Genomic DNA, 14,232 nt, shown 5'->3' with positions numbered 1-14,232 from the left:
TTAAATATATTACCAATCGTTGAAATTGTATATCCAAAGTTGACACGAATTTAGCAAAACTGAATTTAAACTAAGGGAATTCAATCTCATTATGTGCTTCATTTCGAAGATCTCCAAGCAGACATAGAAAGCATGGAGGGGATGGAACTTGAACTTGGCTTACAAAGCTCCATGGAAACAATTCCTCAATAAAAAATCGAGCTTCTCCCAAGAAAACTAATTTTACCCACATTATTCCATTAGGTTAGTCATAATATGTGAGTAGATCCAACCATCCTTCGATAAAATAGAGTTTACTGCCTCTTATTTGGACACTTACATCCATGTAGTTAAAATCCGAATACAACTCGATGGGGTATTTCATAGATGTGATGCATTGTAAACGATTGCGGTAAAAGACAATCGCACTGGAACATTAGACGAAAAGAATAAGTTGGAGTAAGAACAATCATTAAATTATCAAAAGAACAATATAATAAAATGAGTATATAAAAAATAATATACAAAATTATAAATTATACCTTAAAAGGATATGAAGAATACATTCTATGAAATAGTAAACGAAGAATAATAAATTTAAAGAAAATGAGTTGACTCTCAGATCTAGACTCATGTACCACAAAAAAATTCTATATATAGACTTTATTTAAAAAACTAAATATGTAAATTAGTTATTATTAAGATAATTTTTTATTATTTACGTTAGTTATACATCATATATTTGTGTTGTTAAAATTATATAATTTTATCATATCATATCATGATTAGAATTATTATTTTTTTATTATGAATAGAATAATCGGGTCAACTTCATATCATTATCATACTATATTATTATTATTATTATTATTATTATTATTATTATTATTATTATTATAAATGGATCACCCGTAACAACTTACCATTAATAAAATCATTAGATAATGAATAAGAATTAGAATCGTATTAATATATTTAAAATCAATATAATTAAAATAATTAAAAATATTTTCGAGTGATAATTAGTTTAATAATATCTTAAATATTGATTTTATATAATTATAATAAATATATTTTCTTAAATTAGTATAATTATGTATTTTTCATTAAATACTAATTATAATATTATAATATAATTATAATAAAGATATTTTTCTAAAATAAATTTATTTAGAGAAATATAAATTGGTTATTAATAACTGGTACCATTATCATATAATTATCATATCATATTATTATTATTATTATTATTATTATTATTATTATTATTATTATTATTATTAAAAATATTTTTGATTAATAATTAATAAGTAGTTTAATAATGTATTAAATATTGATTTTATATAACTATAATAAAAATATTTTTCTAAATTAGTATAATTATGAATTATTACTTAAATGCTAATTATAATATAATTATAATAAAGATATTTTCATAAAATAAACTTAGAAGAGAAAATAGTTCATTCATTTTGACGGAAAAATGGATTTATGAGGAATCGACACCTCACTTCCATTAGTTGGGGGAAAACCCAATTTTAGTATATTAAGTAGATAAGTAGATTTGATATATTATTTTACTAAATTATCTAACTATTTGTAATATCTTTATATATAAAAATATTTTTATAAAAATAGTCACGTATATATTATATACTCTTTTAATTTAATTTTCTTAAGAACATGCATTGAATATATATCATAATTTATATTCTATACTTCCTTCAACCATGTATAAAGTAAGCTCAACTGTTAAAGTACATTGTATATATTTAATAGTATACATATTTTTAAATGGTGAATACAATGAAAGTGACATAGAACAGGGTGGAGCCATAAAGAGAGGACCCTAATAATTCATGCCCATGGTGCTGTGAGCAAAAGCCCACATGCCAATGACAATATTGACCCTACAAAAAGCTAAATGGTTATTGTCAAATGTCAATGTCTCAATGATCTATGTATATCCCTACATCCACAAACCTACGATACAAATACAAAATTCACACACAATGACATAAATAACACACCCAAAATTCTTCGAGCATTGTGTGATCTAATCTAATAATCAGTTTATTCTCAAAGTTCATCACATGCTCAATGATTCAAGCCCTCTTGAGTGGGCCAATTGGAATCTCTATGCTCAAATGTGCGACATATATATGCTGATATGCATGCAATTTCACGGTAGAAAAAATTATAAAAAATATATAATATATATTAATTAAAATCAACAGTTAAATTTATTAGAATACTGATTTTTGGTATATTTAAAAACTTTCTTTCACTGTGTATGATAGTAAAATTAAATGAGTAAAAAGTTAAATTAGTTTTTAATAGATCACTTATTTTTTAAATTAATTTTTAAATTTTTTTAATCAATTTTGTTTTTCAAAGATTTTAAGTTAGTTATATTAGGTATCTTTTGTTTTGAGGTACTGAGACAGAAAGACTGAGAGATTGAGATTCAGTATCATATTTGTTGGTTTAGAAATTGGTACTAAAATTTTTATCTCTGTTCCCAAAATTTAAGTATTTCAGTACCTCCAAAAAGTAGAAAGACAAGGGACTAAAATTTTTAGAGATAGAGATTGAAACTTTAATAACATTTTATACCTAAAATATCCTCATTTCATTTAGTTAATTTCAATTTTACCCTTTGTGCAAATTAAATTAGAGTTTCATTCTTGTTTTAATTTCTGTCTCCCACTTTGTACCAAATAGAATATTGAGATTTATTTCAATCTCTGTCTCTCAGCCTCTGTCTCTTAGTCTCAGTTTTTTTATCTCTGTCTATCCACCAAATGTTACCTTAGTGCTTCTATCACTTCCATTGCTAATGACATTAGAGTTTGTTAATATAACACATTAGGTGACACCACAACACACACCCAATAACCCTAATTGGAGGCTAATATGATAAGTTTATGAAATTAGATCAATCAACCCTAAATTAAAGGATTTCAATGCCTCGAAGTCCTCTCAATTAGATTTTTATTTGATCTAATTTCATATTTCGTAGTCAATTCCAACTTCTACTAGTATATGTTGTATTATCACTTAACATGTAATATCAACAAACTTTGAAGCCATTAACAAAGAAAGTGACAAAATGATTAACATGATTAATTTAAAATATTTAAAGAACGAATTTGATTAAAAAATTTTTTTAAAGACCAACTTTATAAAACAAATGATCTTTTAAGAATGAATTTGATTATTTACTCAAAGTCAGATATATTCCCATACTTTTTCGGTAGAGAGAAATTACTTAGTAATTATTAGATATATAATATAAGAATTTAATTTCATGTATGAAAACACAAAATTAATTATATATTGTTACATTAATAAAAATAATTAATATTAAAATTTATTATTCAAAAAAGTATCTAAATACACATGTGAATATGGTTAAATGATCATGTTAGTACATCAAAAATTAAATTCATAATATAATTTAATAAGAAAGATAGTATACAATATAAAACCTTAACACTTAATAATCTATCTAAAGAGAACGTATTAGATATAAAAATATAAATTCTCTTTATTTAAACCGAATTCTTTTTTTAAACTTCCAAGTATTCGACAAATATTAGTATTTTGGTAGTCTTAATTATTAATTTTAGTCATATATATTTTAATAATCAACATGCTAAGTATACATCAAAATTAATTATTAAAATAAAATACATATTAAGATACAAAATATATATTAAAAATAAATTAAATTATATATATATATAGACTAACTTTAATAAATAATTTTACTGTATAAATAATATTTTTATTTAATAATTAAGATCAATTACCAAAATCACAAAAACACTAATATTTTTGGAATACTTAGGAATGCTTGCAAAACTATAAAATCTCTTGAACCAAATCCTTCTTTTAAAGCTGCTGGGGAAGGGCACTTGGAGAGGAGAAGAGGGCCTTTATTGCTGCTACCAACAATGCATATTGAAATTGCTTTGTGCTTGTCAGATTCTGATAGCTTAATGATACAAAGAAAAAAGTGAAAAGAACGAACCATGCATGGCAATGAAATAATTGTGCAAGACTACTTGTCCCATGAAGTCTCTTCTTTAGCCTTTACAAACTGCAAACCCAACAACATACATCAAATCTTGTCAGATTATATATATCCTTTTTTTTTTTTTTTTTGGGTTTAATATAACTTTTCCCTTTGCTTCTCTTACTTACTTTCATAGTTCATCAGCTTCTAACTAATTTTATAAATTGGACTTGTCATTCCACTATAGTAAAGCTTCTGAACACACAATAAAGAAAGTATATTGGGCTCACCATAAAAAAAATATCGATTTTGGGATTGGGATTTTAACAAGTGATTAATTTTTCGTTGACTAAAGACGAAAAAGAAAAAGTACCAAAAAAAAAAAGGACGAAAAAGAAAGAAATAGCACATAGTATAGAAAGGCTTAGAGTGGGGTTGAAGAGAAAGAGAGAGAGTGAGTAAGAGAGAGGGGTTGAAGATAAAGTAGGCAGAGCTACGTAGGATCGGATTTTCACGAACTAAGCTCAAATTCAAGTCAAGACACTTTTGTCATATAGAAGGTATCTATGTATAACTTTAGTTTAAGACTATTATAGATACAAATGTCAGCATTTTTATTTGTGATAGATATAAATAGTCATTTATTCTTTGTTTAAAAGATGCTTCTGATAAATATTTTTGAACAAGTATAAATATTTTCACCGCTATGTCATTAATCATGGACAAAAACTATTAAAAAACGAATTTAAAAAATAAGTCATTTTTTAAAAATTAATTTAACTATTATCCTGACATAGAACTCTCTTTCCGCACAGGCAATACGCAAACCCTCAAAACCCAAAAAGGCCCAAATCCAAACTATACCGAGGCCAACCGTAATGAAACCCAAACTAGGCCCAAACCCAAAAAAGACAGAGTAACAATTCACAATTGCACACCACACCACAAAGTCACAAACCAAGCCAATCCCTACCATAACCATTCATTCACCCAACAAACTCACTCTCATAACCTCTTCCCTACCTACCTTTTCACACTACACAACACAAAAACCTAACACTAACACATTACACTTCCGTTTTCTTAGTGCCACCTAGCTCCTCCTCCTTCTTCAATGGCCGCATCTCTCACCTTCTCCAGGCTCCTCACCTCTCCCACCACTACCCACTCTCTCACCTCCGCCGCCCTCTTTCCACCCAAATCCCTCTCTTCTAAACTCCCCCTTTCCCCTTTCTCCCTAAAATTCAACCACTCCAAACCCTTCAAACCCTGCACCTTCCGCACCCCATCCTACGCCACCAAATCCACCACAATCTCTGCCACTATTGCCGTCGGCGACAAGCTCCCGGAAGCGACCTTCTCCTACCTAGACGACGCCGGCGAGGTTCAAACCACCACCATTTCCGACCTAACGAAGGGCAAAAAGGCCATCCTCTTCGCCGTCCCGGGAGCCTTCACACCAACCTGCTCGCAGAAGCACGTTCCGGGATTCGTGGAGAAGTCAGCGGAGCTGAAGGCCAAAGGCGTGGACACAATCGCGTGTATCTCGGTCAACGACGCATTCGTGATGAAGGCGTGGAAGAAGGACCTGAAAGTCAACGACGAGGTTTTGTTACTTTCTGACGGTAACGGAACGTTCACGAAGGCCATTGGGTCCGAGTTGGATCTGAGCGATAAGCCCGTTGGGCTTGGTGTTAGGTCAAGGAGGTACGCGCTCTTGGCGGAAGACGGTGTCGTTAAGGTCTTCAATTTGGAAGAAGGTGGTGCCTTCACTTTCAGTGGCGCTGATGATTTGCTCAAATTGCTTTGAATTTGTCTTCTTTTTCTGGAATTTTCGACATAACCGAGGTATTCCGCTGTTTACGAGTTTTTTTTTTCTTTTCTTTTCACGATGTGAGTTCTTCCTGTATCTTAGGATGAAGGCTTTTCGATAATAATAATGTGAATTGAAACCCTACCAGAAAAATTTCGCAATTTTTGGCTAGTAATTTTGAATGCGTTTAATGAACAGTGTTACCCCAAATTCGCTGTGGGGACTCCGGAGATGGGTTTGGCCGATAGCGTTTTATGTGATGAAACTTTGGTTATCCCGTTATATGTTCTAACAAGAACGAGTAAATGAAAAAACTAGACGGTTACTTAAGTTATCAAGACTAGTAAAGTTGTTAATTTACTACTAAACTGTTAAATTATGACAATACAAGCATACATTAAAGAACGAATTTAAAAGATGCTTCAGATAAATATTTTTTAACAAGTATAAATATTTTCACCGTATTTAAAATGTAGTTACTTGTTATTGACATAAATGGATGTTTCTCATAGAAGTGTAGTAAGATATCTCTCGTTTATTTCGAAGAGAGATTTCAACAAAAACTTTAACTTAAGGATCGGAGGTTTTTTTTTTTTTTTGGTCAAAACCTCGTTCGAATCGCCGTTTTAAGTAATCTACGGAACAGTAGTCTATATTAAATAAAGAGGCTCAACTCCTTTAAAGCTTAAGCTGTTGGGCTTTGGAGGATTTTCTTTAGCAATACAAAAGACAAGGTTTTTTTACCATATGACTTTTTTCTGTCTTCCATATTACTAAAGAGTATACATTTTATGCCAAAAACATTTAAGTTGGTTTCCAAATAATCTGTATTTGAAACCGGGACGGGTTGGGTATGGAACTTCTGTATTGGGATCTGGGCCAGGTTGTTGGCCCAGTATGCTGACCCAAAACAGAATTTATTCTTTTTAAAAATTATTGAGATTTGAGAATGACTGTTCTGACTTCTGAGTTCTTAGATAAATTAATTCTCCAGCTTTTTTGCTTTAGACGCATTTGATCCCATGGATGATGGATGTGTGTATAAGAGTCCATTAATCCACTTGAATTTCTTTTATCCACACACATCATACTCGAATATATAAATATTCTATATCCTCACTAAAATCTCCTAACTGATGACATTAAGTTTGAAACACAAAAACAAGAATACAAAGAAAGCAATGGTTAAAAAAGTAAGCTTGATGAAAGATTAAAAAAGAGTTATATACGTATAAAAAATGTATGTGAAATTATTGATAAAACTGTGAAAGAATAAGAAAATAAAAGAAAAGATAAAAAAAATTTTATTGATGGTTGAGTGATTGAATTGAAAAGTATGAAAGTAAAACTCCTACGAAAGATAAGATAAAAAGATAACATAAAGATAAGAAAAGATAATAAAACTAAAAATTAAAACTGAATTTATATATTCTGTTGCGTTGAATTTGTGGGTCACAAAACTTTTTTATTGTCGTCCTGGATTAAGATAAAAGAATAGTTTAATAATTATTTCGAAAAATGGTGAATGCAAAACAAAGAAATGCGATAACGAAAATTAAAAAAAAAAAAAGGACAGCATATGAAAAGTTGGAATGAGAAACGAAAAAAGATAATAATAAAAATAGGGAACGAACAAAAAAAAAGAATGCTAATGAAAAAGGTGACTAAGAAAATAAATATAATTAAACTTTTAAACTATAAGAGTAAGTTGACATAGAAAGGATTCATAAAATCCGTTTACTTCCTAGTTTTCTGGGATATACTTTCTTAGAAAAAGAAATGTGAGAATAAACGAATATCTTACGATATTTTAAAAGATAAATTAAATTAAGAAATCATATTTTAAAATTTAAATTTATTAGTCACTTATTTGTTGAAGAAGTATTACATTGAGGGTTGATTAAGCATTAACTAACCAACATGATTCTATCTTTTATCTTTTATATTTAATTTTTAATTCTTAATTCTTGATTTATCTTGAATAAATATCCCACAAAACCAACAACCACTCCCTCTCCTTCTCCTTCGTCTTCAAACTCTAAAAATTTCTGAAAAATATGAGGACGATCAAAAAGTTTTTCTTGAGGCAGTACTACTCTCTTTGGCCGTCACCATTACTATTATCATCGTCACACATGAATTTTAACTACGGAGAAAATCATGGAAAGAGCGTCGTCGCCACAAAACAAAGGAAGATCAACAAAGAGGAGGGGAGAGGCGAGTCATCCTCGATTTCCTCGTTCATATGCGAAATCTGCATTGACACTAAAATCGAAACAGAAAATTTCTCTATGACTGGTTGCAGCCACTCATATTGTACAGATTGCGTGGTGAAGTACGTTGGTTCTAAACTTGACGACAACGTGACTAATATCCGGTGTCCGGTACCCCGATGTGGTGGTTTCTTGGAACTCGACGGTTGCCACGAGGTTCTGCCAAAGATGGTTTTTGATCGGTGGGATAAGTTGTTGTGTGAAGCTGCTGTTGTTGAGAACGAGAGCGAGAGATTCATGTATTGCCCCTTCAAGGACTGCTCTGCCCTTATGATCGTCGACGATGATTCACCGACGGAATCAGAATGCCCTAGCTGTTATAGGCAGATCTGCGTCACGTGAGAGGCAGTTTGGCATCATGGGAGCACGTGCGAGGAATTTGGGAGGACAGATAATGAATATAGAGTAGTAATGGAGGTAACGGCCAGGAACCAGTGGCAGAGGTGTCCAAACTGCAGGTTCTTTGTTGAGAAAAAACGTTTCACGTGCAATCAAGTCCGTTGCAGGTGTGGACACTTGTTCTGTTACGGCTGTGGAAATAGTTGGGATTTCACTTGCGAGTGTTATCTCACCACCTTCGATACTACCCTCGAAAAAAATCATTCTTTAAATACTGTTCTTGATTCAGTCTTTAAATCCAATATTTTATTATTTTAATTTTTTAATTAATTATATTTTTTATTTAATTTATTATTATAATTACACCCTCAATCCCCCAACCGGATTCTGGTCTGTTATTCATATTTCTCTATCTTCCAACTTCTAAGTGTGTTGTTTTATCACCAGAGAATAATAATAATTTATCTTTTCAATACAACAATATATAATGTCCATTCCGTGCTTCTAAGCATGATAGTTCATCCATTCTCTAAGCCTTAACATATATAATGTCCATCTCAATAATAGATACAGGTTAATTGCTTGCACCTGCAACACTCAATCCTCAATTTATTATTATTTTTCTTTTTATAGCTCATTTTTTGTTAAGGAACTCTATAAATGAATTTAAAATGAATTATTAGAACTTCAAAAATATGAATATAATGCAGACTGCGATAGAATTACTTAGAGTCTATCTTATAATAGATATATCGTGGTATGCACATGTTGGATTAACTTAATAATATTATAAATTAATGTTATAATTTGTCCAAAAATACTATATACATATAAAAATTTAGTTATTAAATTAATTATTATATATTTATGTATAAATATATGTTGTTTAATTTACTTTTATTGTTTAACTCAATTTTAATATTTATTTTATACTAGTATTTTTACCCGTAATAATATTACGGGAATATAAATTTTTTAAAATTACAGTCCATTTTGTTCTGACAGTATAGATTATGCATGACACAAAAAATTTATAAAATTAAACTATTTTTATAAAAAAAAGTTCGTAAGTTAACAAAAGTCTTTGTCTAAGAAAACCAAAATCTCTATGGATAAAAAATTAAATAAAAAAATTTTTAGTTATTATTTTTATATGACGAAGACGGCGACGCTCTTTGGGACCAAGAAGACGTACGACGACGCTCTCTGGAACGCACAAGACGGCGATGCTCTCTGACGCGTCCACGTTCTCCTCGCCGGGTGAGGCGCGTGCGAGTGCTGACCTTGGCAGGGCGCCGTGGAGGAAGCTTCTTCGTCTTTTTTACTGGAGATGAAGAGACGAGTGTGAAGAGAAGAGAGGGAGATACTAACAAAGAAAGAAGAGATATGAAGGTTGGGTGTAAAACCCAGAAAACAAAGAACAAGTGATATTTTTTTAGTATTTTTTAGATTTGTTTATTTTTTTTTTGTATGAATGATTGATTAGGGTTTATAAAGGGATGAATAATTTTGTTAAATGTGATTTTGTTTTTTTTTTTTAATTATTTAAATTTTGAAATTGTAAAATTAAATAATTTGATTAATTTAAAAGAATAATTTTTGTTTAATATATAAAATGAATATTTAAGTTTTTTAAAAAATTAAATAAAAAGATCTTTTTATTTTTATTAAATTATAAAGATATTTTAATAAAATTAGTAATATGATATATAATTTTTAAAAAAAAATTAGATGTTGATGTAAAAAATAAATTCCATATGTAATATTATTGTTTGTTTACATTTTTTAGATATCAGTACGTATAAATTTATCATTGTATCAAAACAAACACCTAAAATATATAATAAATTTTAATATATATTTTATATACATGACTCATTTAATGATTACTTTTTTCGCATATATAACCTAAAATATTGATAATCTATATTTGAATTTAAAAGTTCTAATATCATATTATAAATCATATCTCTAAAAATATTGAAATAAAAGTTCCATGATTTATGATTTGTTGGGAATTGTGCATGAACTTCACGTTGGCCACCTTCTAAGATCATATATTATATATTTCTATTACAATCATATAATATATTTATTGGGGTCATACTACTCATTCTTCATCTTCAAAATCTCAATTTATTCTTAAGTTTCAAGATCTCATCTCATTCTTTATTAAAAATTTTTATTAAAAATTTTTTATGGTTAGTAAGTGTCAAAATAAATAATATTTTTTACGGTTAATAAATATCACAAAAATATATTCTCAATTTTTTTTAACAAATTATTTTTGACAGCCAATATTTATTAAAATAAGATTTAAACTTTTTCACAATTACTTATATGTTAAAAATACTATTTTTGACAAAACTTTTATTAACATATTTTTCATAGTTAAAATAATATTAAAATTTATTTTTTTGACGAATTTTAATTTTTTTTTATACATATAACCCTATAAAATAATCTGTATTATTGTAGTGTTTAAATGTGGCATTAAAAAATAGAAGGAAATTAAATAAACACTTTCGTAGGCTTATAATTAAACATGAGTAACCCACCTTACAATAAAGTAATATATAAAATACAAAGAGTTTTTAAATGTATCCTATTGTTGTTTGAATAATCTTTTAACAGTTAATTTTAATTAATATTAAATTCTTGTATTATTTTTATTTGTTATTTTATTTTTTTAAAAAAAATTATTATGCTTATTTTTTTTATGTTAGTTATGTTTATCTTTTTCTAACAGAATTATCTAAAAATTTTAGTTGTTTTATTTTATTTTAAAATTTAAATCAATTTAGTAATTAGTATAAATAGATAGCATTATTTTTACATATACAACAACAATGTATAATAAAAATTATTTATCTTTTTTTTCTTATTTTTTTACAATTTTATTAATTAATATATATTATATATTTTTTTATAATTGAGATTAACAATTAAAATAATTAAAATACCAGTATATATCAAACACACTTAAAATTCTTCCTACAAAATATGAAGAGGTTGATGATCCAGAAAATGAAGAGTTTGAAAACGGCATTAAAACAAAAGAGACTATTTCATTAAGAAATAATTAATAAACATATGAAATGCATACACGTTTCCTCCTTTTAAATGTATTAATAATTCGTAATATTATTGTGGCTATGATACCGTTGGCGTGGGAGCGGATGATAGTCCTAATTATGAGGGCAAAACACCATAATAAGCCAACATCACTTTAAATTTATGTATATGAGCCAGAAGGAAAATCGATTCAGCAATAAGTCAAATGGTATTTTAATGTAATTCGAACCAGGCCAGTTCGAACTGCATTTAAGAATAATAAATCGAACCAGGCCAGTTCGAATTAGTAAGAAAGGATTGTTGGTAAATCGAACCAGGCTGGTTCGAACTAGCAATGTATGTAATTCGAACCACCCTAGTTCGAATTATAGGTAAGTTAGGGTCTTCAAGTAATTCGAACCACCCTGGTTCGAATTACTAGTGATTGGGCTATATAAGGAGTTCGAATCAGCCTCATTCGAACCATTCTCAGGTTCCCCTACCCCACCAAATCTCAGAGAAAACGACCCAGATTCTCTCCGACAAAGACCTGAACGGAATACTCTGCTGATGGGGGACGATCCGGCACGGTTATATCGCTTGGACGGAGTCGCCCATATAGCTGGAGTCATCAACGAGGAGGTTAGTACGGATATAACTTTGTTCTACCGGTACATGTGAGTTAGTGGTTTTGCATGCGGGTTAGATGGTGGTTTATGTTAGTGGTTTTGCATGCGCTTTAGATGGTGGTTTAGTTTGTGGTTTATGTTAGTGGTTTATGTTAGCGGTTTATGTTAGCGGTTTATGTTAGCAGTTTATGTTGGTGGTTTATCTTAGTGGTTTATGTATGTGGTTTATGTAAGTGGTTTAAGTTAACGGTTTATGTTAGTGGTTTATGTTAGTGGTTTATGTTAGTGGTTTATGTTAGCGGTTTAGTTGTGGTTGTTTAATGTTAGATCTTTCATGTCCGTGGTTTATGCTGGTTTCTTATGTTAGTTGTTTATCCTAGTGGTACTCGTTCATGGAATTTTAAGCGCTTATATTTGGTACGATTTTTTATGCTTTATCAATTATCGTGTTGATTATCTTTGTCACTGGTAATTAAGTTGGTCCTAATAATGCGGTTCATTTCTTTCGCAGCCTCAGCGATGCATCAGGAGCATGCGGCGGCAGCAGGGCATGGTCCTCGATGACAGATATGTTCCGTACCTACAGATGGCTGGTCTTTACCATCTTGTAAGGCTGAACGATAGATGGTTCCGGTTGGACGAGGCCCTTGTCAGTGCGTTTGTCGAGCGATGGCGTCCGGAGACGCACACGTTTCATATGCCGTTCGGAGAGTGCACGATCACACTCCAGGACGTGGCATACCAGCTGGGTTTGCCAGTGGACGGGCGTTACGTCAGCGGCTGCCTATCAGAGTTCCATATATACATCGAGGGTGGCCGTTCAGCCTGGGTTTGGTTCGAGGAGTTGCTTGGAGTGGTACCTCCTCCTAGCCAGGTTCAGAAGTACGCGGTCAACTGCAGCTGGTTTTAGGAGACTTTTGGTGAGTGCCCGGAGGGAGCTGATGAGGATACTGTGCGTCAATATGCCCGTGCGTACATCATGATGTTGTTGGGCACGCAGCTTTTTGCGGACAAGTCCGGCAACCGCATTCACATCAGATGGCTTCCGTTTGTAGCTAGGCTGGAGGAGATGGGGACCTACAGTTGGGGTTCTGCAGCACTTGCATGGTTGTACCGGTGCATGTGCCGAGTGGCGAACAGAAATGTTATCAAGCTAGCGGGCCCACTTCAGCTACTTCAGTCATGGATTTTCTGGCGATTTCCTCGGTTTAGGCCTGCAGGATTTGAGACGTTCAGCTGGCCATTGGCCTCGAGGTACTCTACTAATCTTTGTCTATTTCAATGCTAACTAAGGGCTTGCAATGGCGAAATGCATGGATGAGCGGTGGAAACGTCCAGAAAAGTCTGTGGAAAAAAGCTTGAGACTCGTCTACTTGTCCACTAACTCGAACGGGGCTCGTCCGTAGGATTGCAACAGTACCGGGCATCGTCAACTGGACTCCCAAAACCCACCTGGGGAGCTCGTTGTATGACTCATCCCAGTCACCGTATACGAGGGCAATTGCCTTCTGCTTCGCCATCCAGACCCTCCTGTAAGTCGGCCTAAACCCGAAGTGTGCTGCCGTGGCATTTAGGAGCACCTTGATGCTGACGGATGCATCAGCCCTAACCATTGGCATAACGAACGCGGAAATCACATGATAATCCAAGCTCCTGTGGTCACTCGAGATGGAGGTCGCAAGACAAGTGTGAGGTCCATTGTACCGCTTGACCTCCTAAATGCCCTTGCGCTTCCGCAGACTCAGTCGAATCAACCATGTGCACCCATTCCCAAACTCAGAACACTTGCCCACATAACGGCGATGATCAGACTCCACAACCTTGTACTGTACCCCTCGCCGGATGCTGTAAGTCTTCACACTTAACATGGCCTCCTCTTTATCCTGAAATTACTGACCAACCTGGAACTCTGTCAAACCAGCAGTCACTTCAGCATCTCTAGCTCCGAATCCAACAGAGTGCCCTGAAACACCCTCTTGCCTCATGGCATCCAGGTCCAAAGAGGAAAAATGTGGTGGATACTGCTGTGTGCCAGAACTAGAACCACCGACCGCCAATGCAGGCTCAGTCGCTCCAACCTCGTCGCCGCTGTCATCCTCAATCATATCCGGCTCGACGTCGTCC

General features: G+C 32.0%; 2 protein-coding genes across 2 annotated transcripts; both read left to right on the top strand.

Annotated features, from left to right (window-relative positions):
- The first annotated feature begins 4,963 nt into the window (after nucleotides 1-4,963).
- Nucleotides 4,964-5,974, top strand: LOC107613891 (Thioredoxin superfamily protein). Its single transcript, XM_016316082.3, has one exon. The coding sequence runs from the start codon at nucleotides 5,115-5,117 to the stop codon at nucleotides 5,808-5,810; it is 696 nt and encodes a 231-aa protein (XP_016171568.1). The 5' UTR covers nucleotides 4,964-5,114; the 3' UTR covers nucleotides 5,811-5,974.
- Nucleotides 5,975-7,948: 1,974 nt separating this feature from the next.
- LOC107610293 (uncharacterized) lies at nucleotides 7,949-8,428 on the top strand. The gene has a single exon (XM_016312360.2). It carries the CDS (start codon nucleotides 7,949-7,951, stop codon nucleotides 8,426-8,428), a length of 480 nt encoding a protein of 159 aa, XP_016167846.2.
- The last annotated feature ends 5,804 nt before the right edge of the window (nucleotides 8,429-14,232 follow it).

The sequence above is a fragment of the Arachis ipaensis genome, chromosome B8, assembly GCF_059453495.1.
Source record: "Arachis ipaensis isolate K30076 ecotype BB chromosome B8, ASM5945349v1, whole genome shotgun sequence".
NCBI lineage: Eukaryota > Viridiplantae > Streptophyta > Magnoliopsida > Fabales > Fabaceae > Arachis > Arachis ipaensis.
The sequence above is the reverse complement of the archived record's forward strand: the minus strand, read 5'-3'. Positions and strand labels throughout refer to the sequence as shown.